The following is a 23,065-nucleotide window of genomic DNA, read 5'->3' as shown; positions in this document are numbered from 1 at the left end:
ACCAAGCCAAGCCTAATGCCATGCAGCAGACATGAAAGAAAGGACCTTGAGATGGACAAGTAAAAGACTAAAAGATTCTTTTCAATCTCCAGAAGATAGCTGGAAAGACTAAGGGGGAGGGTGGAAATTCATTGTAAGGTTTTCTTTCTTGTCTCATTTTTATTGTAATCAGTTTAATGTACTCATGTAAGGATTGCATTTGAGAGTGGCTGGCACAGCAAGTTCTGAATACCTTTGACTTCTATCTGGTGGTAGGGAAATTTGTCCAGCATGTTTGTATTATTTGTATTGCCTGTATTGTAAAGGTAGTTGCATACACATGCACACACAGAGAGACACACCATTCAGAATTAGACTGAAACTATCCCATTCACCTATCTCCTCACAAAGCTTCTCCTTTTTGCTCTGTGGCACTAAGGCCCAAGCAGTCACTCCCTGCTAATTCCATGGGGGAGAGGCATCCCCTTCAGGCAATTCCCTCACTTGAAGAGATAGGAGAAAAGAGATCTCCAAACCCCAAGGCCTGACTGTGATTCACAAATGATGCTGCTCAGTTGCCCAGTAAAGCAGGATATGTTGCACTGGTGGTCTCATTAGTAGGAGTTCCAAGGCTCATTGTGTGTAATTTGTAAAAATACTCTATAGCCTGGATTGCACACTGGTTAACCTCAATTTGGACTCACAAATCCTGGATGCACTAAAGTAAGAGCTAAGGCAGGTTTAGTAACCATCCCTTGGAAATGGGCAGCCTGTAGTCATTTAAAGGAAAACTATGGCTGTGAAGAATTTTTGGAGTTGTGCTTGCTTGAAACCTGACTGGAAGATCACAGAAAGTGATATCTGACATCTGAAATTAATTGGCATAGAAAATTGGGTACTGTAAATTTCTTTCCAGAACTTTTGCCCTTGCTGCTAGACCTTCATGGTTGAAAGCTCCCTTTTTGGGAGCCACTGAAGGGATTCTTTTCTGCTGCCTTCATCAATGCCTTCCCCTTTGCATCAGAAAAATTAAAAGCACCCATCAAGTCTCCCTGATCTGATCAATTTTTAACCTTTTACCAAAAACATGTGTGTTCCACTAATGTTTTGACAAAAAAAGGGGGGGTTGTAGGAAGTTAGCACCCACCCCTCTCCTAGGAAAATGAAATATTTTTAAAAATATTAACATTTTTTTTTTAAAATATAATTTTTTTAAAATATAAAAATATTTAAAAGGGCAGAATATTTCCCCTAAAAGGGAGGCAGAAACTCAGCCCCCACCTTTGTCAACAATGGCTTTCCATGTCATGTGGGCCCCAAATTGTTTTTTATGATCCATCAGAACTAATGAACTTACTTCACTCATTAGAACTTCAATTAGTTTTACGACTCAGAAGATTTACCTCTCTTCAGAGTCAACTAGTGTCCCACACTACTGAAAGAAAAGTTAGCAACTCAACAAATTTCTCAACACTCACCAAACTTCTTTTGAATAAACTACATCTGGAGGGACACCTGCTCAATCTTTTAGTGCCCCTTTATAATTCATGATTTTCCTTAAAAAGGTCTTTTGCATCTCTGACAGCAGTCCTCTCAACTTCAGATAAAAATAAATGAATATCTCCTGGCTGACTCGCCATTTAATAGCCAAATCTGACCATAGGTTCTGCCTCAGTTTACCTTCCCAATAAGCAACTGAGTCGGAAGATCATTTAAAAGCAGTTTATTAGGGTACCCTGACGATTACATTGACATTGAGTCTTTATTGATTAGCCCTTGGACCATATCAAAGTGCAAAGTTCCAGAAACAAATTATTACTAAACTTTGATAAAAGCAATTTAAAATGAAATTTGATGAAATACAATTTAAAATGGAATTGGAATAAAATATGATTTAAGATGGAATTGGAATAAAATACAGTCTAAAATGAAATTGGAATAAAATACAATAATTTAAGATATAGATAAAATATGATAAAATTATATTTCGGTGTCACCCCTGTAATCTACCCCAATCAGTCCCACATATGCAGATCTCAACCGAACCATTTTGTTTTAGTACTGTCCTTTGTTAAATGTTATTTTCCGATTCTGGCTGCACATAAGGTAACTTGTTTTGATATGGGGATCCCAATGGGTCATTCATTTGGTATATAGACCAAGGTACCTGTCTCTCACCCCCTTATACAAGCAACAATCAAATAGGATGTGAGCCAGGTCTTCTACCTCTGCCGCTCCACAAATGCAGAGACACTCATTGTAGGGTATAGAATGGAATTTCCCATATCTGACCATTGTGTCAAGCTGTTCAAATCTTGCTTGCGGAAATATCTCCCTAAGTTGTTTTGGCAGTTGTAACTTCAAATAGCTGTCTACTTGGAAAGTACGTTTGTATTTACTCAGCCATTTCAAGTTACCCACCTTACTAAGGATAGCTATATCGTTTTGTGTTTCTATATCCTTAATTCTTTGGGCAGCTCTTTTTTTGAGTTGTTCTCCTGTTATGCAGGAGACAGGAAGGCCACAGCTTCTTATAAAATTTGTTAATTTGGTGATCCAGGAGATTTGTGATTGTAATTTTATTTGCTCTAGTAGACATAACTTGAGGAGTCTATCAGTCTCCATTTCATTGACTTTGCACCAGTAATTTTATGCTCTAATTTTGGATAGTGCATGAATTCTCAATTCAACTCTAACTGCTGCAGCAGATGTTCTTTGATCTACACCCAAAATACATCTGAAGTGCTGGGACTGTGTTTGTTCTAGGACTGTGGTTGAGTATAGACCCCAAATGTCTGCTCCATACAAGAACATAGGGGTAACCTCAGCTTTATAAACCTTAATTAATGGGCCTAGGGAGCCTGGGTAATTATGGTTCTTTAGTTTAAGCAGTAAATTCAAATGGGCTTTTGCTCTAAATGTACTCTGTTGATGATGTGAGGGTGATCTGGCTGCGACATCCATTGATCGCCAGGGGTACCCTGATAAAGTGGGGTCTCTCTATGAAAACAAAGGAACAGAGAACCTCGAGCCCCATGTTTCTCTCCTTTTTATAGTTAACCCAACAAAGAAAATGCAAGAGGAAAGTTGATTGGACAGAATAAAAGTAACCTCCCCTTTGCATAGGAAATCAGTTACATGTAGTCAGTGGTGGGTTCCTTACCAGTTTACTACCGGTTCGTTGAGAGGGTGTTTAGCATCCATTATTCCTTGGCTGGCCTTCAGGTGCTTTGGAAAATAGCTTGACCCCCTCCTCTCTGTGACAGTCCCTCAAATATTGGAACGCTGCTATCATGTCTCCCCTGGTCCTTCTCTTCACTAGACTAGCCAGGCCCAGTTCCTGTAAAATATGTAAACGTAAAGATAAAACCTACTCAAGTTATTGTCCACTATGTAACGTTCCTTCATCCAATCTTAAAGGCTTCAATTAAAAAAAAATGTTTCTAATCTTGTGCATTGCTTGAATTTATCAGCATATGTTTGATATTTAATGCTTCTATCATGAATATTTGGCAAAGATTGATACCAATAGGGAGATTTATGGTAGTCTATATGAGATGGCAAAAAGTTTCCACAGATAAAGTAAAGGGGCATGGCAATTTTCAAGTTTTATTGCTAGAACTGTTCTGTATAGCCAGTATTTGGAAAGCAAACAACAAAACAAAACAAAACAAGGACATAATGTTATTTTTTTAGTACCTAAAGTAGAAGAAATATTGAGATTTATGAGAAATTAATTTTGTTTGAGATAATTTAAAGAAATTAGAAGGAATAGTAGTAGTAGTAATATAGTAAGTTAGTCATTGATTTATGACTATGGTTGGAACTGTCCAACTGTCCATTGCCTTGGAGGTCTTCTAGTCCAACCCCCTGCTCAAGCAGGAGACCCTATACCAGTGATGGCGAACCTTTTAGACACCGAGTGCCCAAACTGCACATGTGCATGTCCAAACTGAAACATGCACACGGACATGCATGGACATGCACACAGACATGCCCATGGACATGTGCGGACATGCGTGGACATGCACGGACATGTGCAGCAGAGACCAGAAGACCAGCTGGCTGGTGGGAGGCACGGCAACCCAACACTGGCAGCGCAGCAAGAGGTAAGATCTTTTTCTTTCGTGAGCTTCTGTTTCATCATTTGCAGGGAAACAGAAGCTCACGAAAGAACGCCGTGGAGATTTGACCTGGGGCAATGGTGTGCGTGCCAGCAGAGAGGGCTCTGCATGCCGCCTCTGGCACATGTGCCATAGGTTCACCATCACAACCCTATACCATTTCAGATAGGTGGCTATCCAGTCTTTTCTTAAAAACCTCCAGTTATGAAACACCTAAAATTTGTTTTTTTAAAAGTTTTTTTTATTTTTCTCTTTCAAATTCATTCACAAATATGCACTCTTATAATTACTATTAACATTTATCTATTCATCATTAATCTTTATCGTTGTTTACTTACAAATATATAGAATACAGTTTGGGTTATTTTCTTGCCACCCCATGCCTCCATCTTATTTTGCAACAACCTTGCTCCTTCTATCTTCTCAATCTCCCTTCTCTGCCTTCTTCTTTCCTCCTTTCCTTCCTCCTTTCTTCTTCCCCTCTCTTTCTCCCCTCCTCCTCTCTCCTCCTCCTTCTTACCCTCTCTCCTACTCTTACGTCTCCTCCCTTACTTCCTCTGCTTTACCCTTTCTTCCTTTCCCTTCTCATCCTTCCTCCTTTCCATTGTTGCCCTTGCTTACTTTCTCTGATGGGTTCCCAGGGTTGCATTTCAACAATCCCAACTTTATATTTTCATACATATCATTTTCTCTGTTACATTTTATTTCTAATAATAATTCCACTTGTATAATTTTTAACTTGTATACTTGCATTTTAATACTTTCCAACCCCCCCCCCCCCCAATTTAATAATGTGTCATCTGAGTTATTTGTTTTATACTTTGTTCCTTTCACCTAAAACACCTAAAATTTTTGAAGGCAAGCTCTTCCACTGGTTAATTTTCTACAGTTATTAAGTGAGTCATATCTGACTTTAAGACCTTTTTTTTACCATGGTTGTTAAGCAAATCTAGCTTCCCACATTGACTTTGCTTGTCAGAAGCCCCTTTGGTAAGCACAAATGATGATCATGCGACTCAGAATGCTACAACCATCATAAATACTTGCCAATTGTGAAGCACCTAAATTTTGATCACCTGACCACAGAGTCATGACCGTAGGGACGTGTGATAGTTGGAAGTGTGAGGACTGGTTGTAAGTCACTTTTTTCAACGCCATTGTAATTTTGAACAGTCATTAAACAAATGGTTGTAAGTCGAGGATTACCTGTGGTATAACTTAATGACAAACAAGTTAAATGCTTTCTTTCTTTTCAGAAGCTAATTGTTCTTATTTCAAATTCTTCACCACTGGGGAGAATGCCAACATCTTCCTAAGGACTACAAAAAAGGGTAAGTCCATCACAGGCATTCAGGTTGAAGTGTTGTGTGACAGGAAGGAAAGGAGCTATGTGTGTCAGTCAAGAGCTTCTGCATCCCATACTTTTGAAATTAGAAAGGTTTTGGTCCATATGCTGCTTCAAGGAGGTTTGGAGAGAGGCTACCTGAATTGATGAGAGGTCTTCACCACAGTTGTCCTCAAACCCACCATTAAGGACAAAGCATCACATTTCTGTTGTTCTAAAGGATCTCTTGTTGAATCAGCTGTTTATTATTCACTAATCATGCTGAATCATGCTGAATAGAAGGGGAAAAGAGCGAACCATTTTTTCACCTTGCAACGCATCCCTCCAAACCAGTGTTTCTCAATCTAAGTAAATTTAAGATATATGAACTTCAATGCCCAGAATTCCCCAGCTAGCATGGGCTAGCTTCTTAAAGCTGCTGAGCGAGAAACCCTGCTTTAAATGACTGACACAATCCTAACCTCAATCATCTAGGTCATGTTGTCCCAAAGGTGACCCCCTGTGGGTCAGACCCTTGATTTGCTTGGTTTGGCTCATGGTTCTCATGATTGTGATATATTATTGCATCACCGTCAAGTCTTTCTCCATAAATATCCACTATCTATCTTAGTGGGCTATCTTAGGACTGGAGGCTGGTGAAAAGAAGGACTAGGGGTGACATGATAGCAGTGTTCCAATATCTAAGGGGCTGCCACAAAGAAGAGGGCATCAACCTATTTTCCAAAGCATCAGAAGGCAGGACAAGGAGCAACAGATGGAAACCAGTCGAGGAGAAAAGCAATTTAGGACTAAGCAGAAATTTCCTGACAGGTAGAACAACTAATAAGTGGAACGGCTTGCCTTCAGAAGTAGTTGGTGCTCCATCACTGGAAGCTTTTAAGAAGAGGCTAAACAGTCACTTGTCTGGAATGGTATAGGGTCTCCTGCTTGAGCAATGAGTAGGATTAGAAGACCTCAAAGCTCCCTTCCAACACTGTTATTCTATTTCTGGATTAAATTCTTTTTTTAAATTTTTTTTAGTGTTTTAAATAAACAAAAACGCAAAAGAGAATCATCCTTCATTACATCCTGTCGAAAGCATGTCGATTGGTTACAAACAGTTTTCATGTGTTTCTATCATAATTGTTACATAATTGTTATATTTCCTTCCCATTGAATAGTATATTTTACATCAAAAATCTTCATGTATTTTACTGTCAATACACCACCATTCTCATTTAGCTAAAATTATTTAAACGTGCTTTTATCTGATATCATTTGCATTCAAAAACACAACCACCCACTGGCATTCATTGGCAATCTCAACAAACCTCCTGTAACATTACATCTTATAACATATTCTAAAAGAAAAAATCAATTAATAAAATATGTAAGCATTTCCCTCCCTCCCCCCCCCCCCCGCAATTCACCATTTAAAGCTTTTATACAATTGCCTTTACCAATGCCAACACATATAAATATCATTAAACATTATCCGTTAACATTTCTTTGGTTATTATTGTAACTAATTAAGAAATATTTATTATGTATGTCACATCTCCTCTCATCTGGCCCAAGAAGACTTACATTTTTATACATAATAAACAAGGATTTGTTAATAAGATTTATAAGTCTTTTTCCCAGGTCCCAATTTGCAATTTATATCCAGATGGCTTTTACTAGTCAAAATCATTATTTCATTACTATTATCATTATTATTATAGGTAACTAAGGATTATTTACTGTTTATGTCACCTCTCCTCTTGTTAGACCCAAGAAAAATGTACTTCTTTATAACAAAATCTAAACAAAAGTTTATTGTTAACATTCATAAAAAAAAAATCCCCCCCCCAGGTCCCAATTTGCTATTTATATCCAAGTTGTTTTAACTGATTAGAGTTATTATTTCATTGTTATTGTCATAATGTATTACTTTTTAATAAATAAACATTTAAAAACAATCTAAAAAGAATCTATAAAATATTAAGGTTCCTACCTATTAATCACCAAAAATTAATTACATTTTTTATCATCAACATTCATTATCAACCTGTATCTTTCCAGTAAAAAAAAAGAATCTTGTCTCTTTTGCCAGTTGTTGTGTCAATCTTCTTATTAATTCCTTTATAAGGTTTTTATAAACTTCTCTCCGTACTTTTTTGCTTGAAAGATCTCTCAAAAAACCTTGTTGCCCTTGAACTGGTATTAAAATTAGCTTGTCTTTGATTAGACGTATTTCTGAAACAGTTTCTCGTCTTAGTTCCATCATCATCACTTTCCCCCCCCCCCCCCTCTGTATCTTGAAGAAAGGAATAGAGCTCCTGCATATCAAATTCACTTTTCCATATTCGCTTCTTTCCATTTTCACACAGGTTTGCTCCATCATTAAACTCATCTGTTATCTCATCCTTATCTTCTTCATCTTCATTCAGTTCTTTATTTTTTGGGACTCCAACTCCATCATCCTTTATTGTAGGAGATAGAAGTCTATCCAACTTCTTATCAAATCTCTCAGATCTTTCCAATAACTTTTGAATTTCAATCAACAAATCTTGAAGACTCAGTGTTCCCTCATCTGAAGATTGATACATGTTTCCAAATGAAAAAAAGCAAGGAGGGGAAAAAAAGAATTTCCTTCCCTTGCCAAGTGTGTTTTAAAAACAACTGTACCCTTGGCTCCTTATCAAATTGCACAGATAAGCTCCAAAGCTGCAAAGCTCTCCGTTACAGCGTCAGTGAAATTGGAGACAGAGAGCAAATGATCCTGTCAGGCCTGTAAGTCTGTTCCTTTTAGGATTCATCGTGGCCCCGGGAATGCAGGAGTCAGTTATCCTAGGGCTTGCATGGTTGGACAAGTGGGAACCTACCATAAAGTGGGAGGATGGCGTTAGAAAGGTGACTATTGGACTTGGGCCGTTACCACCGGTGGAACCAAAAGGCCACCCAGGAACATTGGAACCTAACAGCCCAACCCATCCAGAACCTGCAGCAACCGCAGCAGACACTAAACTTCTGGGAATCCAACGAGTCCCAAAGATCTATTGGGATCTGGCGGAGGTGTTCAGTGAGGAAGACGGAAACTACCTTCCACCTCACCGCGCCACAGATTGTGCCATAGAGTTCAAACCTGGGGTAACCTTACCAAAGCCCAAAATGTACTCTATGACGCCTAAAGAGATGATAGAATTGAGGAAGTACATCGACACCAATTTGAAAAGAGGGTTTATTGAACCAGCAAAATCAAAAGTAGCGGCCCCAGTGCTCTTCAGGGAAAAGAAAGATGGGGGGGTTCGCCTCTGTGTGGACTTACGAGCTTTGAATGCGGTATGCGAAAAGAATACCTATCCCCTCCCTCTCATGAAAGATATGTTGAACCACTTGGCTAAGGGCAAGATCTTCACCAAGCTGGATTTGAGAGAGGCGTATTACCGTATACGAATCCGGAAAGGGGATGAGTGGAAGACCGCTTTTAATACTCCCTTAGGCAGCTTCCAATATAAAGTCATGCCTTTCGGACTACAAGGAGCACCCGCAGTATTCATGCAGTACATGAATTAAGTGCTACACGACCACCTGTACCGCGGAGTACTCGTTTATTTAGATGACATCTTGATCTTCTCTGAGACCATGGAAGAACATGTGAAACTGGTACGGCAAGTCCTGAAAAAGCTTCTAGCTGCCAAACTTTATGCAAAATTGTCAAAGTGTGAATTCCACAAGACTTCGCTAGATTATCTGGGATATCGTATCTCCAATGAAGGAGTAGAAATGGACCCAGAAAAAGTGAAAGCGGTGTTAGATTGGAAACCTCCAAGCACTCGCAAACAATTACAAAGCTTCCTTGGATTTGCAAACTTTTATAGGCAGTTTATCCCAACCTTTGCTGAAATTGCCCTACCATTGAATGACCTATTAAGAACGGGGCCTTCTCCTACTAAACCAAAAGCAAACCAACCATTAAAATGGACAATCGACTGTCAAAAGGCTTTTGAGAAATTAAAACGGCTCTTTGCCCAAGAACCCATATTGCAACACCCCGATCCAGAGCGACCTTTCATAATCCAAACGGATGCCAGTGATGTCGCGATAGCCGCGGTGCTACTACAAAAGAATAAGGAAGGCCACCTCTTACCATGCGCTTACATCTCCAAGAAACTCACCACTACGGAAAGAAGGTGGCCCATTTGGGAGAAGGAGGCATTCGCGATCAGGTGGAGCATGCTCACCTGGAGGCATCTCCTGGAAGGGGGGGATATACCGTTCGAGGTATGGACTGATCATAAAAACCTCGAAACTCTCCTTGCCCATCGAAAGTTATCCCCCAAACAGGTCCGTTGGGCCCAATATTTCCAAAGGTTCAAATTTGAAATTAAACACATCCCCGCAGGGAAGAACTTGTTAGCAGATGCACTGTCGAGAAAACCCCAGTTTGACAGTAAGAAGGAAGAAATTTTCCACCCCATCATATCTCCTTCTCACCAAAAGGCAGCTCAAGTCACCAGTCGAAGCCAAGTTAAACTGAGAACCAAACTGAAAGCAGCCCTCCAGACAGACCCATGGTTCAACAACAACAAAGACATCCTAACGATTAATGATGGCGTAGCCTGGAAGGGATCCAAACTGTACGTCCCTGCAGAAATGAGATTGCAAGTGCTACAGCGGAGTCATGATGCGAAACTAGGAGGTCATTTCGGATTCCTGAAAACTCTCCACCTCGCTAGACATCAATTTTGGTGGCCAAAGATGAGGTCGGAGGTGGAAGATTATGTAAGAAGCTGTGCTACTTGTGCAACAATGAAAACCCGTCCGGGAAAGCCCCCTGGACTACTACAACAAGTGGCCAACCCTAGCCGACCATGGGAAGAGATAGCAATGGACTTCATTGTCGAACTTCCAGATAGCAGTGGTAATAAAGTAATCTGGACAGTTATTGATTTGTTTTCCAAGCAAGCACACTTTATCGCTTGTTCAGGCCTACCATCCGCAAAGAAATTAGCGAAAATGTTTGTGAAACACATTTATCGCCTACATGGAGTTCCAAAAAGGATCATTTCAGATCGCGGAGTTCAATTCACCGCCAAGTTCTGGAGAGAATTCCTAAAATCGATCGGGTCCACGCAGGGACTCAGCTCAGCATTTCATCCCAGCACAAATGGGGCAGCAGAGAGGGCCAATGCGATGGTGGAACAGTATATCCGGTGTTATGTGGACTATCAGCAAGACAATTGGTCGGACTTGCTACCTTTCGCTGAAGTAGCATATAATAATGCGGTTCACAGCAGTACCGGATTAACTCCTTTCCAGATTACCAGTGGCATGGAATTCGTTCCCATGCCTGAACTACCTAAGGAAACTCCCTCATCCATGTCCCTGAATGAATGACTGGAGACACTAAAGAAGGGATGGGAGAATACCAAAAAGGCGCTAACAGATGCGGCAGAAGCCTACAAGAAGCAAGCTGATAAACATCGCTTCCTCCAACCCCCCTTCCAGGTGGGGGACAAAGTTTTTGTATCTACCAAATACATAAGATTCAGGATGCCTAGTAAGAAATTAGGTCCAAAATTTCTAGGTCCTTTCCCAATAGAAAAGATAATTAACCCAGTTACAGTTCGACTCAGCCTACCCAGACTCTTAGGGAAAATTTACCCGGTATTCCATTGTAGCTTATTGAAGCCGGTAAGGGAGTCTAGCACGAGACCATCCACCCAAACTCCACCTCCTCCCATAGTGGTAGAAGGGGAAACACATTATGAAGTGAAAAAAATATTAGATTCCAGGCTGTATAGAGGTCGTTTACAATATTTAGTGCATTGGAAGGGATACCCTTTGTCAGAAGCTACGTGGGTGAAAAGTTGGGATCTGAAAGCAGATAAATTAGTGAAGCAATTCCATGAGAAATTCCCTGATAAGCCAAAGGGTCCCCCTGGGGGAGGAAGAGGTGGTTAAATTTTGATGGTTAACATTTATGTTATTCTCTTTTCAGGAAACGTTTTTCTCTTGAGGAGAGGCCGCCTGTCAGGCCTGTAATTCTGTTCCTTTTAGGATCTTTGGCCTGCCACATAATTAAAACATATATATATTATGCTGTTTCATTGGTATAGTAGTTGGGAGGGGGGAATAGAAAGGAGTAGGATTGTGGAATGTATTGTTATGAATTTCTTAGAAGCTCAAGGTCGTCTTTTGTCTCCGCACCTCGACACCTGGCCGGAAGAAGAGGGGTGTACATGCCAGCATGGAAGATGAAGATTGGACCATGTGATGAATTATGGGGTGTGGGGAAAAATGATGAACTTTTAACTGGGTGAATTCACCGGATGTACATTAGAGTTGAAATTCACCAGCTTAATGCCAACATGCCTGTCTTATTAAATTGGAGTTTTAAGGACTACTTTGCCTTGGACAATGATTTAATTCTGCATGATATTTCGAACGCTGACAGATACATTGTTTCAAAGAGAAAAAAAAATCAAGTTCTAACTTCCGAATGGCAGATTCAATTCTTCTCCTATTTATCTCAAGCTTATGGAAAACAACAATCTTTAAAAGTCTTTAATGAAAATTAATGAGAAGTAGTAAGAAGAATTATTAGAATAAAGAAGGTTTTAGTTCCAGCCCACAGATAAGGCAGCAGAAAATAGGAGGGAAAAAAAACAGTTCGTTCACTTACGAAGAGAGACAAAAAGCATTACAGTCACTTCAATCCACAAAACATCGTTAACAGGGAAAAAAAAGAAATAAAAACTTTCCAAGGCAGTCCAATAAAGATAAATTCCGTCGCTTTATTCTTTGCTTAAAGGACTAATTTATCTTTAAAAAGAAAATCCCTTTGGGCAATCATTCTCAAAGAAAAAAGCCTCACCAGATTGACTCACTTTCAGCTGCCTTCTTTCCAGAGCCGTCTCCGACTTTGTCAGCACGGGGCTGTCTGTTGATTGCCAGCTTGGAGTGCTTCCCTTGGGTCAATCAGGGACCTTGCGATGTACCTGAGACCAGCAAGGCTTTGTCTCCCTGTTCGCCTTCTCTTCGGGACAGCTTAGGTCCGTTTGGACCATGTGATGATAAAAGTATCAATGGCGGGCTCGAATAGTCGAGACCGCACGTTGTCACGTCGTGACATTGGCTCTTCTTTTCCTGGATTAAATTCTTAAACTATGCAATGACCACTTTGGGGAATAAACATGCTTTTGCTCTTCAGGTTATGCAGCTCCTGCTTCCAACTTGGCTTCATCTAGATTTCTTGTTGTAGTCATCTGAATGTCAGCGTTCCAAATATCATGCAGAATTAAATCAGAGTCCAAGGCAGAGCTATCCTTAAACTTCCAATTTAATAAGAATGACATGTTGGCATATCTGTGGAATCCCAAATCTAAAAGCTTCCTGGGATTCCACCCAGTTGAAAGTTCATGATCTTATCCCCACACCCATAAATCCATCACATGGTCCAATCATCTTCGGCCACGCTGGCATCTCCACCCAGCTGGTTCCGGTCAGGTGCAGAGGTGCGGAGACAAAAGATGACATTGGCCTCTAGAAAGAGTGACAACAACACATTCCACAATTCTACTCCTTTCTATTCCCCCTCCCAATTCCTACACTAATGAAACAGCATAATGAAATAATAGAGAGTGTGGCAGGCCAAAGATCCTAAAAAGGAATATAACAGCAGGCCTGACAGGCGGCCTCTCCTCAGAAGAAAAACATTTCCTGAAAAGAGAATAACATAAAAGTTAACATAACAAAATTAACCACCTCTCCCCCCCCCCCCAAGGGGGGCCCTTTGGGTTATTGGGAAACTTCTCATGGAATTGTTTCACTAACTTCTGCACTTTTAGGTTCCAACTTTTCACCCAAGTAGCTTCAGACAAAGGGTAACCCTTCCAATGCACTAAATACTGTAAGCGACCCCTATTCAGCCTGGAGTCTATAATATTTTCCACCTCAGATTGTATTTCACCTTCTATCACTACAGGAGGAGGGAAATCTTGGGTGGATGGTCTTATGCTGGACCCAATTACTGGTTTCAACAAGCTACAATGGAATTCTGGGCCAATTTTCCCTAGACCTCTGGGTAGACTGAGTTGTACTGTAACTGGGTTAACTATCTTCACTATTGGGAATGGACCTAGAAATTTTGGACCAAATTCCTTACTAGGCATTCTTAATCTCATGCATTTGGTAGATACAAAACCTTTGTCCCCCACACGAAAGGTGTTTTGGAGCGAGTGGTGTTTATCAGCTTGCTTCTTGTAGGCTTCTGCCGCATCTGCTAGAGCTTTCTTCGTATTCTCCCATCCTTTCTTTAGCATGTCCATCCATTCATTCAAAGACATGGAGGAGGGAGGTTCTCTAGGCAACTCAGGCATGGCAACAAATTTCATGCCACTGGTAATCTGGAAAGGAGTTAATTCAGTGCTGCTGTGGACCGCATCGTTGTACGCCACTTTGGTGAATGGTAGCAAGTCGGACCAGTTGTCTTGCTGATAGTCCACATAACACCAGATGTATTGTTCCACCATCACATTGGCCCTCTCCGCTATGCAGTTCATACTGGGATGAAGCTCTGAGCTCAGTTCTTGTGTGGACACAATGGATCTCAGGACCTCTCTCCAGAACTTGGCTGTGAACTGGACCCCGCGGTCTGAAATAATCCTCTTGGGCATTTCGTGAAGGAGATAAATGTGTTTCACAAACATTTTCGCTAATTTCTTTGTGGATGGCAATCCTGAGCAAGCAATGAAATGTGCCTGCTTGAAAACCAAATCAATAACTGTCCCGATTACTCTAGTTCCACTGCTGTCTGGGAGTTCGACGACGAAGTCCACTGCGACCTCTTCCCATGGTCGGTTAGGCCTGGCCACTCGTTTTAGCAGTCCAGGGGACTTCTCCGGCAGTGGTTTCATCATTGCGCAAGTAGCACAGCTTTTTACGTAATCTTCCACCTCCAATTTCATCCTTGGCCACCAAAATTGATACCTGGCGAGGTGGAGCATTTTTAGGAATCCAAAGTGGCCTCCTAGTTCTGCCTCATGGCTTTGCTGTAGAACTTCCAGCCTCAACCCCACAGGGACATACAGTTTTGACCCCTTCCAGGCTAATCCATTTCCCATCGTTAGGATATCCTGGTTATTGTTGAGCCACTGGTCTGTTGGGAGCACCAATTTCATAGCTGTCATCAGCTTATCCTGGCTTCCATTACTGTTGTACTGTGGTTTTCTCGACAAAACATCCCCCAACAAGTTTTTTGGTACTTGTTGGACCCCTGGGGTTTTTGTCTCTGTTGCAGGTGCTGTAGGTTCTGGGATCTTGGGTTCAATCATCCCTGGCTGGCCCTTTTCCTCCACTGGTGGTAGCGGCCCAAACGCAATCATCAATTTCCTACCACCGTCTTCCCACTTTATCGTAGGCTTCCACTTGTCAAGCCATGCAAGCCCCAAGATAATTGATTCCGGCATCTCTGAAGTCACAATGAATCTGAGAAGTTCATAGTGGCGGCCCACTTGTAATTTCACCAGTTCAGTTATTAGCGTGGCTGGGGCCCCTCCAATTAGCATTCCATCTACCTGCTCAACCCGAATGGGACAGGCTAGAGGTCTTGTGCGTGTGCCTAGTTGCTTGACAATCGACATGCTGATTAAGCATCGAGTGCAACCATTGTCCACAACTGCTTCAACTTCCCCTTCCACCCCCGTCTCAGGTACTTGGAGGTTGACTTGGAAGGCGAAGGGGCGGATGGGTGCACTCACCATTGGGTCATCTTCAGCATTTTCCTCCTCCGAGGCCTCCCCCTTGGTAGACTTTTCGTCACCTTCGGTTGGGGATCCTCTTCCAGAGGTTGTTGGCCCTTTTCGTCCTCCGAGGCCTCCCCCTTGGTAGGACTTTTTGTCACCTTAGGTTGGGGATCCTCTTCCAGAGTTTGTTGGCCCTTTTCCTCCTCCGAGGCCTCCCCCTTGGTAGGACTTTTCGTCACCTTAGGTTGGGGATCCTCTTCCAGAGTTTGTTGGCCCTTTTCCTCCTCCGAGGCCTCCCCCTTGGTAGGACTTTTCGTCACCTTAGGTTAGGGATCCTCTTCCAGAGGTTGTTGGCCCTTTTCCTCCTCCGAGGCCTCCCCCTTGGTAGGACTTTTCGTCACCTTAGGTTGGGGATCCTCTTCCCGAGGTTGTTGGCCCAGATGACTCTTTTCTGCTGGCATCTGGGGCCTTCTCTTTACCACCGTGGTGGTTGGTGTGCACGTTTGTTCTTCGGCATTTTACTCTTCTGAGGCCTCCCCATTGGTAGGACTCTTCATCACCTTAGGTTGGGAATTCTCTTCCAGAGGTTGTTTGCCCTTTTCCTCCTCCGAGGCCTCCCCCTTGGTAGGACTTTTCGTCACCTTAGTTTGGGGATCCTCTTCCAGAGGTTGTTGGCCCAGATGACTCTTTTTTGCTGGCATCTGGGGCCTTCTCTTTACCGCCGTGGTGGTTGGTGTGCACGTTTGTGGCATTGGGGCTGGAGCCAAGCACTCTGATGCTCTGTGGCCAAGTTGACAGCAATGGTGGCATTTTATTGGCCCCCACGAGGAAAGGAACCTAGTTACATTTCTAAACTTAGGAACTGCCTCATCACATTGTTCCGCTATCCATCCTGTAGCTTCCCCCTTGGTAATCCCTTCTTCCTTTGTCAAGAACCCTTCTCTGTAGGAAGGTGGGGTAAGAACCTGTTGGGGCAGTTCTGGGAAGACTGGAACCAGTGGGGAGGTCAATCCCTCGGTTGGCCACTGCCCAGTTATCTGCCATGGTGCCATCTGCTGAGGGACGGCAGGTGCCCACTGGCATCCCTTGCATCCATGACCTGGGGTTAAGACCCATCCCGGGGGTTCCTGATTCATAGGTTGCAGTTCAACCAACAATGGCTTGCAGGTGTGTGTGTGTGCCAAGGCCTCCTCTGCTGGCTTGGAGGAGTTATGGGCCAAGGCCCCTTCTGCTGGCTTGGCGGATTTTCCCATGCTGGTTGCCAAGCAGGTGCCCACTGGCATCTTTTCCATCCATACTCTGGGAAGAAAGCCCAATTTGGTGGTGCTTCATTCACAAGCTGCAGCCAAATTTCTGGTGGCTGGCAAGTGAAAGATGCTGGCCAAATCCCTTCTTGGTGGCTGGGTTGAATTTCCCATTTTGATAGGGAATCTGTCTTCAACTCAGTTGCAGGGTAATGGGTCATTTCATTTATCGCTGTTTGGAAGGAGTAATTATCTCCACTTCAGTCCTCCAGTCCATTGCAGCTTTCACTAATGAAGGGGGAGGGGGGGAGATTGACTCATGTTTGGCTGAAGAAGTTGGTCTGGGATTCCAAACATCTTGTCGCTTCCAGCTGTGTGTAGAATCTTTCCCCCACTGCATTCTTCCAGATGCTACAATTTTTCAAACAGATTATGCCGGGGTGCTGGTGATTTATTTTAAAGAGAGATTTGGGATAATGTCAGCGTTCCAAATATCATGCAAAATTAAATCAGAGTCCAGGGCAGAGCTATCCTTAAAGTTCCAATTTAATAAGACAGACATGTTGGCACAGACTGTGGAATCCCAATTCTAAAAGTTTCCTGGGATTCCACCCAGTTGAAAGTTCATGATCTTATCCCCACACCCATAAATCCATCACATGGTCCAATCATCTTCGGCCACGCTGGCATCTCCACCCAGCTGGTTCCGGTCAGGTGCAGAGGTGCGGAGACAAAAGATGACATTGGCCTCTAGAAAGGAATGACAACAACACATTCCACAATTCTACTCCTTTCTATTCCCCCTCCCAATTACTACACTAATGAAACAGCATAATGAAATAATAGAGAGTGTGGCAGGCCAAAGATCCTAAAAAGTGATATAACTGCAGGCCTGACACCTAAATGCCCTCCAGATGTGTTGGGCTAAATCCCATAATTCTCAGACTGTCACCCATGTTGGCTGGGGGGGACTGTGGAAATTGAAGTCCAAATCATTTGGAAAGCATAAAAAAGGCCCAGATAATTACAGCTAATTAGAAAATGAATGGCTGTTTAATGTTTGTAAAGATAAATTTGTTGATGCTCCTATGCACAAATGTACTAACACCTTGTAATCTTAAAGGGTGCAAGGGGGTTAAATGGCTAACTTGTGAATTTTTAACTGATGATCTTTAATGCTGTCCACTGCCCAGTCACTGTGTGTGAATTGGTTGGCTATATGCATTAAATAAATAAATAGCTCTCCTAACTATAGAAAACATTGAGTTGATAATGGCACAGTCATAATGCAATAAGCCAGTTACAAATTATGTTGAAATCAATTTCTGCCACCTTTCATGGTTTAAATGCAAAAACTCCACCACCCAATAAATCTGGGGAGTATTTTAGTCATTACACTTTTGAAAAATCTCAAATAGTTCATCACAGCAGTTTTCCTTTAGGGCTGTAACTGTAGCTTTCAATCAAAAAAAGATCTTTAAATGATCATGAAAAATGCTCCCAGGGTATTATTCAAAAGATCTCAAATTACACTGAAAGTTGCTGAGACCAAGAAGAAATAGCTGTTTATCTTTTGGGGAATATGATTATATCCCTAAAAGACAGATAGATGGATGATAGACAGAGATAGATTAAATTAGATATGTGCTAGAGTGATGATAGAGAGGGGGTGGGGAGAGGGGCAGATAGGCAGGCAGATAGTAGGGCATGTGATGGCTCAGTGGTTAAAGACGCTGAGCTTGCCAGCTGGAAAGCTGACAGCCTGAGTTCAAGACCCAAGCACCATCCGATGGAGTGAGCTCCCGTTACTTTCTCCAGCTCCTGCCAACCTAGCAGTTTGAAAGCATGCAAATGCAAGTACATAAATAGGTACCACTTCATTGGGAAGGTAACGGAGTTCCATTCACCTTGGCGTATAGGTATGCTGGCCACATGACCATGGAAGTATCTTCAGACAATGCTGGCTCCTTCAACTAAGAAACAAAGATAAGCACCACCCCTGAGATTCGGACATAACTAGACATGGGAAACCTAGATAGACAGATGAAAGATGGAGAGAGAGATGATAGATAGATGATAGATAGATAGATAGATAGATAGATAGATAGATAGATAGATAGATAGATAGATAGATAGGAGAGAGAGAGAGATCATAGTACGGCTGGTTGGGGAATTCTGCTAATTGAAATCTTTAGGGCTGTAACTGCATCTTAAAAGTTACCAAGGTTGGGAAACACTGCTCTAGATATTGATGATTTCTTTCTGGCCACATCAGAAGTAGGGCACAGGTTGAGAGGGTGGGGCTTGACGTCGCAACAACACAACATGCAATCTTGGGGCTCCAGGATTGCTGTCGATATCTCTGTTCCTGGATGGTCCTTTTGGACCTAAACTGTTCTGGAGGAACAGTGATAGAGAAGACCATGTTCTGCTGATCTCAGGGGCATCACAAAGCCCCTGATTGATCCAGGAGAAAGCTCTTTTTGCCAGCTACAAGAGAAGCAGCCAAAATGGCTGCAGAAGGTTGGGACAAGCCTCTGAAACAGAAGCTGTACAGGAGTGTGCCAAAATGGTGAGAATTTTTTTTATTATTAGAGAAGGGAAAACCCAAAAGAATTGGAATTTAAAATAAAATTGAAGACAGAAGAAAATAAGCGGTGAATTAACCCTGGTTTAAGACTATCGTATTATCTTTTCTACCTTAACTTTTTTATGGATGGACTTTTTACAAATGCCTCTTACTTTTAAACTGGACTGGTCTCTTTTTTTCCTTCTTCCTCTATACTTTTTCCATTTTTTGTACTCGTGGATTAAAGGCTTCTTCTCTCGCAAGGCTTCGACGGAGCATAATTTTTAAACATTTTTTTTTACCTCTCTCGGAACTTGGTGTTTACAGAGAGAGGCAGAAACAGATGGAAAAGAGGTAACACTGCCATCTAGTGGCTAGAGGCTTGGCAATATCTGATAAAGCTATAAGCTTTGTTTACTGAAAGGCTCAGTGGAAAACGTTTTGTTTATACAGGTGTTCCTTTGAAGGAAAGAGTAAGCTTTGATTTGAAAAACTCCACTGAATTTGTTTGAAACCTAAAAAGCCTCAGATGTTTTGGCAGTGTTTATAACCTGGAAAATGGCACAACATGAAGAAGAAAAGGCACTAACTTTGCAAAGAATTTTCTTAGAAATTCAAAAAGTTTTAATAATTACAGAAAGAATTGAAAAGAGACTTGAAATTATAGCTCAAAATACAGAAATTACAGGGACAGTGATGAAGGTTGAGGACAGACCTGAAAAAATAACAGAGACATATGAAAGTGATAAGAAAATTGTTGATACTGACAGCAAACTGAGAGTGGAGGGAAATGACAAGTGTGAAATATGGAAAGGAGAAATCGATGAACGGAACTTTATTCCAGATGTCAGAAAATAGATGAAGAAAGGAGAGAAAATTTGGCAGAAATGATGAGAGTAATCTCGGCAGAAGCACTAATGATAACAAAAGTTAAGCTGATAAAAAGAGCAGATAGAAGGTTTCGAATTCTTATAAGACATGCAATGAACAACAAGTTCTTAAGAGTCCACATAAGACTTATCAAGAAAACACTTAGAATACAGACTTTACAAATGGCAAGAGATATTGGACTACACTATCTCTGGAAGGATACAGGATGATGAAATGAAATGTCACAATAAATTTTAGTTAAATGTAGCTAAATTTTGAGTGCTATGTACAATGTAATAATAGCTATAGTCAAATAAATGATTAATAATGATAACAAAGCATTTATATATAGTAGATTGATAATATGAAATTTTATACAATACTGTAAGTGAGGATTATGGAGATGATGTTGAAAAGCCTTTTTATAAAAGATAAACAAATCTATATAGAATAGAATATAAAGATGTAATATCATTGGATGATTTCAGGATGATGTAATAAAATGTCATAGTATAAATTTACTTCAAATTTAATATGCCTTATGTTGAAAAGATGTAATGATAGCTAGGCTTAATGGATGTTTAATAATTATAAGAATTTGTATACATGTATATTAGATTGATGATACTAATAATGGGGGAAAACATGGAATTGAAAATTATTAGAGAATGTGATCAATGCTAAAATAATAGAATGACTTAGAATAGGAGGAAGCATAATAACAATGTATACAAAGATATCTTGCTTGTCAATATGTGAATTTTGATAAAATTCAAGTGATGACTATGGAAAGGACACAGAAAGACCTTGTAACCAATCGACACACTGTGTGTAGTTGAAGAGGCTTTTATGTTATATGTGTTGTGTGTTTGTGTTTGTCTGAAAATAAAAAAAAAAATTAAAAAAAAGAAGTAGGGCACAGGTTATCCTGCCAGTATGCCCCTGTTTTCCTCTGTGAAATGTTGGGTGGAATGAAATGACTTTTTCTCCCCTGCTCGGTAACACTGCATAGAACTGAGCATCACGGCAGCCGTTGCGTCCCTCCTCAGCATCACCTTGATGGCCATGGGATCCCTTTGCATCACAATGGCCCTGAGCAAAGGAGTCGAGTTCCTCCTGAAGCCAGCATCGTGCTTCTTTATAATATCAGGTATGAATTCTTCAGAAACTTCTTTTCTTTACTGAAGTATGTGGGATGGAAGGAATGGGGGATGTTCTTTTAACCATGATATTCCTTAAAACAGGGGGGGTCCAATCTTGATAATTTTAAGACTTGTGGCCTTCAACTCTCAGAATTCCCCAGCAAGCATGGCTGGCTGAGGAATTCTGGGTGTTGTAGAAAAGAAGGGACTAGGCCAAGCACTTCAATGCAGGAAAGAATTTATTATGCATAGGTCCAAACAGCCAGAGCAAATTGTTTGAACCCCGAGGGGTTTACAAAAGCAGGTTCTTATACTTCAAATTACGTATACATTAACTGGGTGTTACATTTGACATATATGGTCCTAAGAGGAACTGGAAAATGCCTCATGCAGATATTTGGTTACAGTTAATGACAGAAAAGTGAGTTACAGGCATCTCAAGAATTGTGCAGACCTTCTCAAATTCTATCTATTGCATTTGGGGTGAAAAGCAGAAGTGAACAACAGGATATACCCGTCTGGGTCAGTCTGCACTGCTACAGACAAAAATACCATATGTCATCTCAGCAACTCCTTCCCGGCAGAAGGAGGAACTATAGCCTTGACCAAAGTTCGGGGCCTTTAATATCAAAGCTATTTAGCCTGAACCAAAGTTTTAGCCTAGCTCACGGGAGTTGAAATCCACAGGTCTTAAAGTTGCCACGGTTGGACACCCCTGCCTTAAAACATAAGGAGGCCACAGAGCCATCTAAGGATAGATAAAAGGAGCCACACAAGGCTCTTCTAAGTGGTCCATCTTAATCCAGTGTCCCTCCCTATACTGCTTGTTTGTGGCCTTCGTTCACAGCTGGAAATATCTCAAGGGGAACATCCTACACCAGTGATTTTTCAAACTTGTTAACTTTAGGACATGTGGATTTCAACTTCCAGAATGGCTTGGGGAAATCTTGGAGATGAGGTCCACACATCTTAAAGATGCCACATTTGAAAAACTTTGCCCTACACTGTCTTCTTTTTAGGCCCAAGGAATCAGGAGCATTCATAAAGCTGCATCATAGAAGAGTTATTCAAACTTATAGACAAGAATCTAATCAACTAATTGTCAGCACTAAATTGGCACTAGATAAGGCTCAATGGAATTCTTTGGCGGGGTGGGGTGGGGCTGGACTTGGATCTCTTGTGGCAATACAAGGATTCTAAACTGATGACATGTTTAACTCTGCTTTCCAACTTTGTCTGCTCTTTTCCTATACCTCTCTTTCTTTTGGTTTCCTTCCAGGACTGATGGTGTTGGTGACTTTGGAGATTTTCCGACTATCAGTCTGGTGGCTGATCACCTCCAATGAGACCATCCCACTAGAATACGAGTATTCCTGGTCTGTGGCTTGTGCAGTGTCTGCAGGAGCAATTCTGATCTTTGGGGGATCCTGCTTCATCCTATTGGCTATCCCAGGTTTGCCCAAAAAGCCTTGGGAATATTGCATCAGAAAGAGAAGCACCAGTGACCATACTTCCTAAAACTTTGGGGGGAAAATCAGTCTCTCTATCTCTCACTCAGCAACCTTTACACATAGAGGCAGAAATAATCAATCTTCCCCATTCTACCCCCTGCTCTAATTCCCCAGCTTCTGAACACACTTTTCTTCCCTGTTTTGTGACTTGTAAATAGAACCAGTTGTGCTTGTCTTGTTTTAATTTGAGGTGTGGGAGCAAGGGTGGGGGGACTGTGAGAAAAGTGATCCATTGATGAACAAGGGACAGCTGTGTTACTGAACTGAGACACTAACAAATCGAGGGAGGATAAACGGCTGTATTTAAAACCCAGTTTTTATAAATAGCTAGTTTTAGCTCAACAAGAGGACTTGCGCCTTGAAAGTCTTTTAAATTCACGCCGAGGTCAGACAACAAAATCTCATGTCAATTTCCCATCTTAGTCAAGTTCCGCCCAGAACAAAAATTACAATTCTTTTGTTGGTAAATTGAAAGAGCATGAAAAGAACAAAAGAATCTTGCAATTTCGATCATATCCAAAAAAGGAAACTTTAAAAAGACAAATGGAAATAATAAAACACAAACCAAACT

General features: G+C 41.4%; 1 protein-coding gene across 1 annotated transcript in view; it reads left to right on the top strand.

The window, feature by feature from the left end:
• The window catches only part of LOC309400278 (voltage-dependent calcium channel gamma-6 subunit-like), a gene marked incomplete at its 5' end in the record, with an annotated part of 149,472 nt that extends 126,884 nt beyond the window's left edge, over nucleotides 1-22,588 (top strand). Inside the window, 3 exons of the mRNA XM_081968692.1 lie at nucleotides 5,360-5,434; nucleotides 20,854-20,991; nucleotides 22,263-22,588. Coding sequence (XP_081824818.1) covers nucleotides 5,360-5,434; nucleotides 20,854-20,991; nucleotides 22,263-22,501 — 452 coding nt within the window. The 3' untranslated portion in view covers nucleotides 22,502-22,588. The remainder of the gene's footprint in view (nucleotides 1-5,359; nucleotides 5,435-20,853; nucleotides 20,992-22,262) is intronic.
• Between the last annotated feature and the right edge of the window lie 477 nt (nucleotides 22,589-23,065).

The sequence above is a fragment of the Natrix helvetica genome (assembly GCF_964273705.1).
Source record: "Natrix helvetica genome assembly, chromosome: W".
NCBI lineage: Eukaryota > Metazoa > Chordata > Lepidosauria > Squamata > Natricidae > Natrix > Natrix helvetica.
This window is presented reverse-complemented; position numbering and strand designations above follow the sequence as displayed.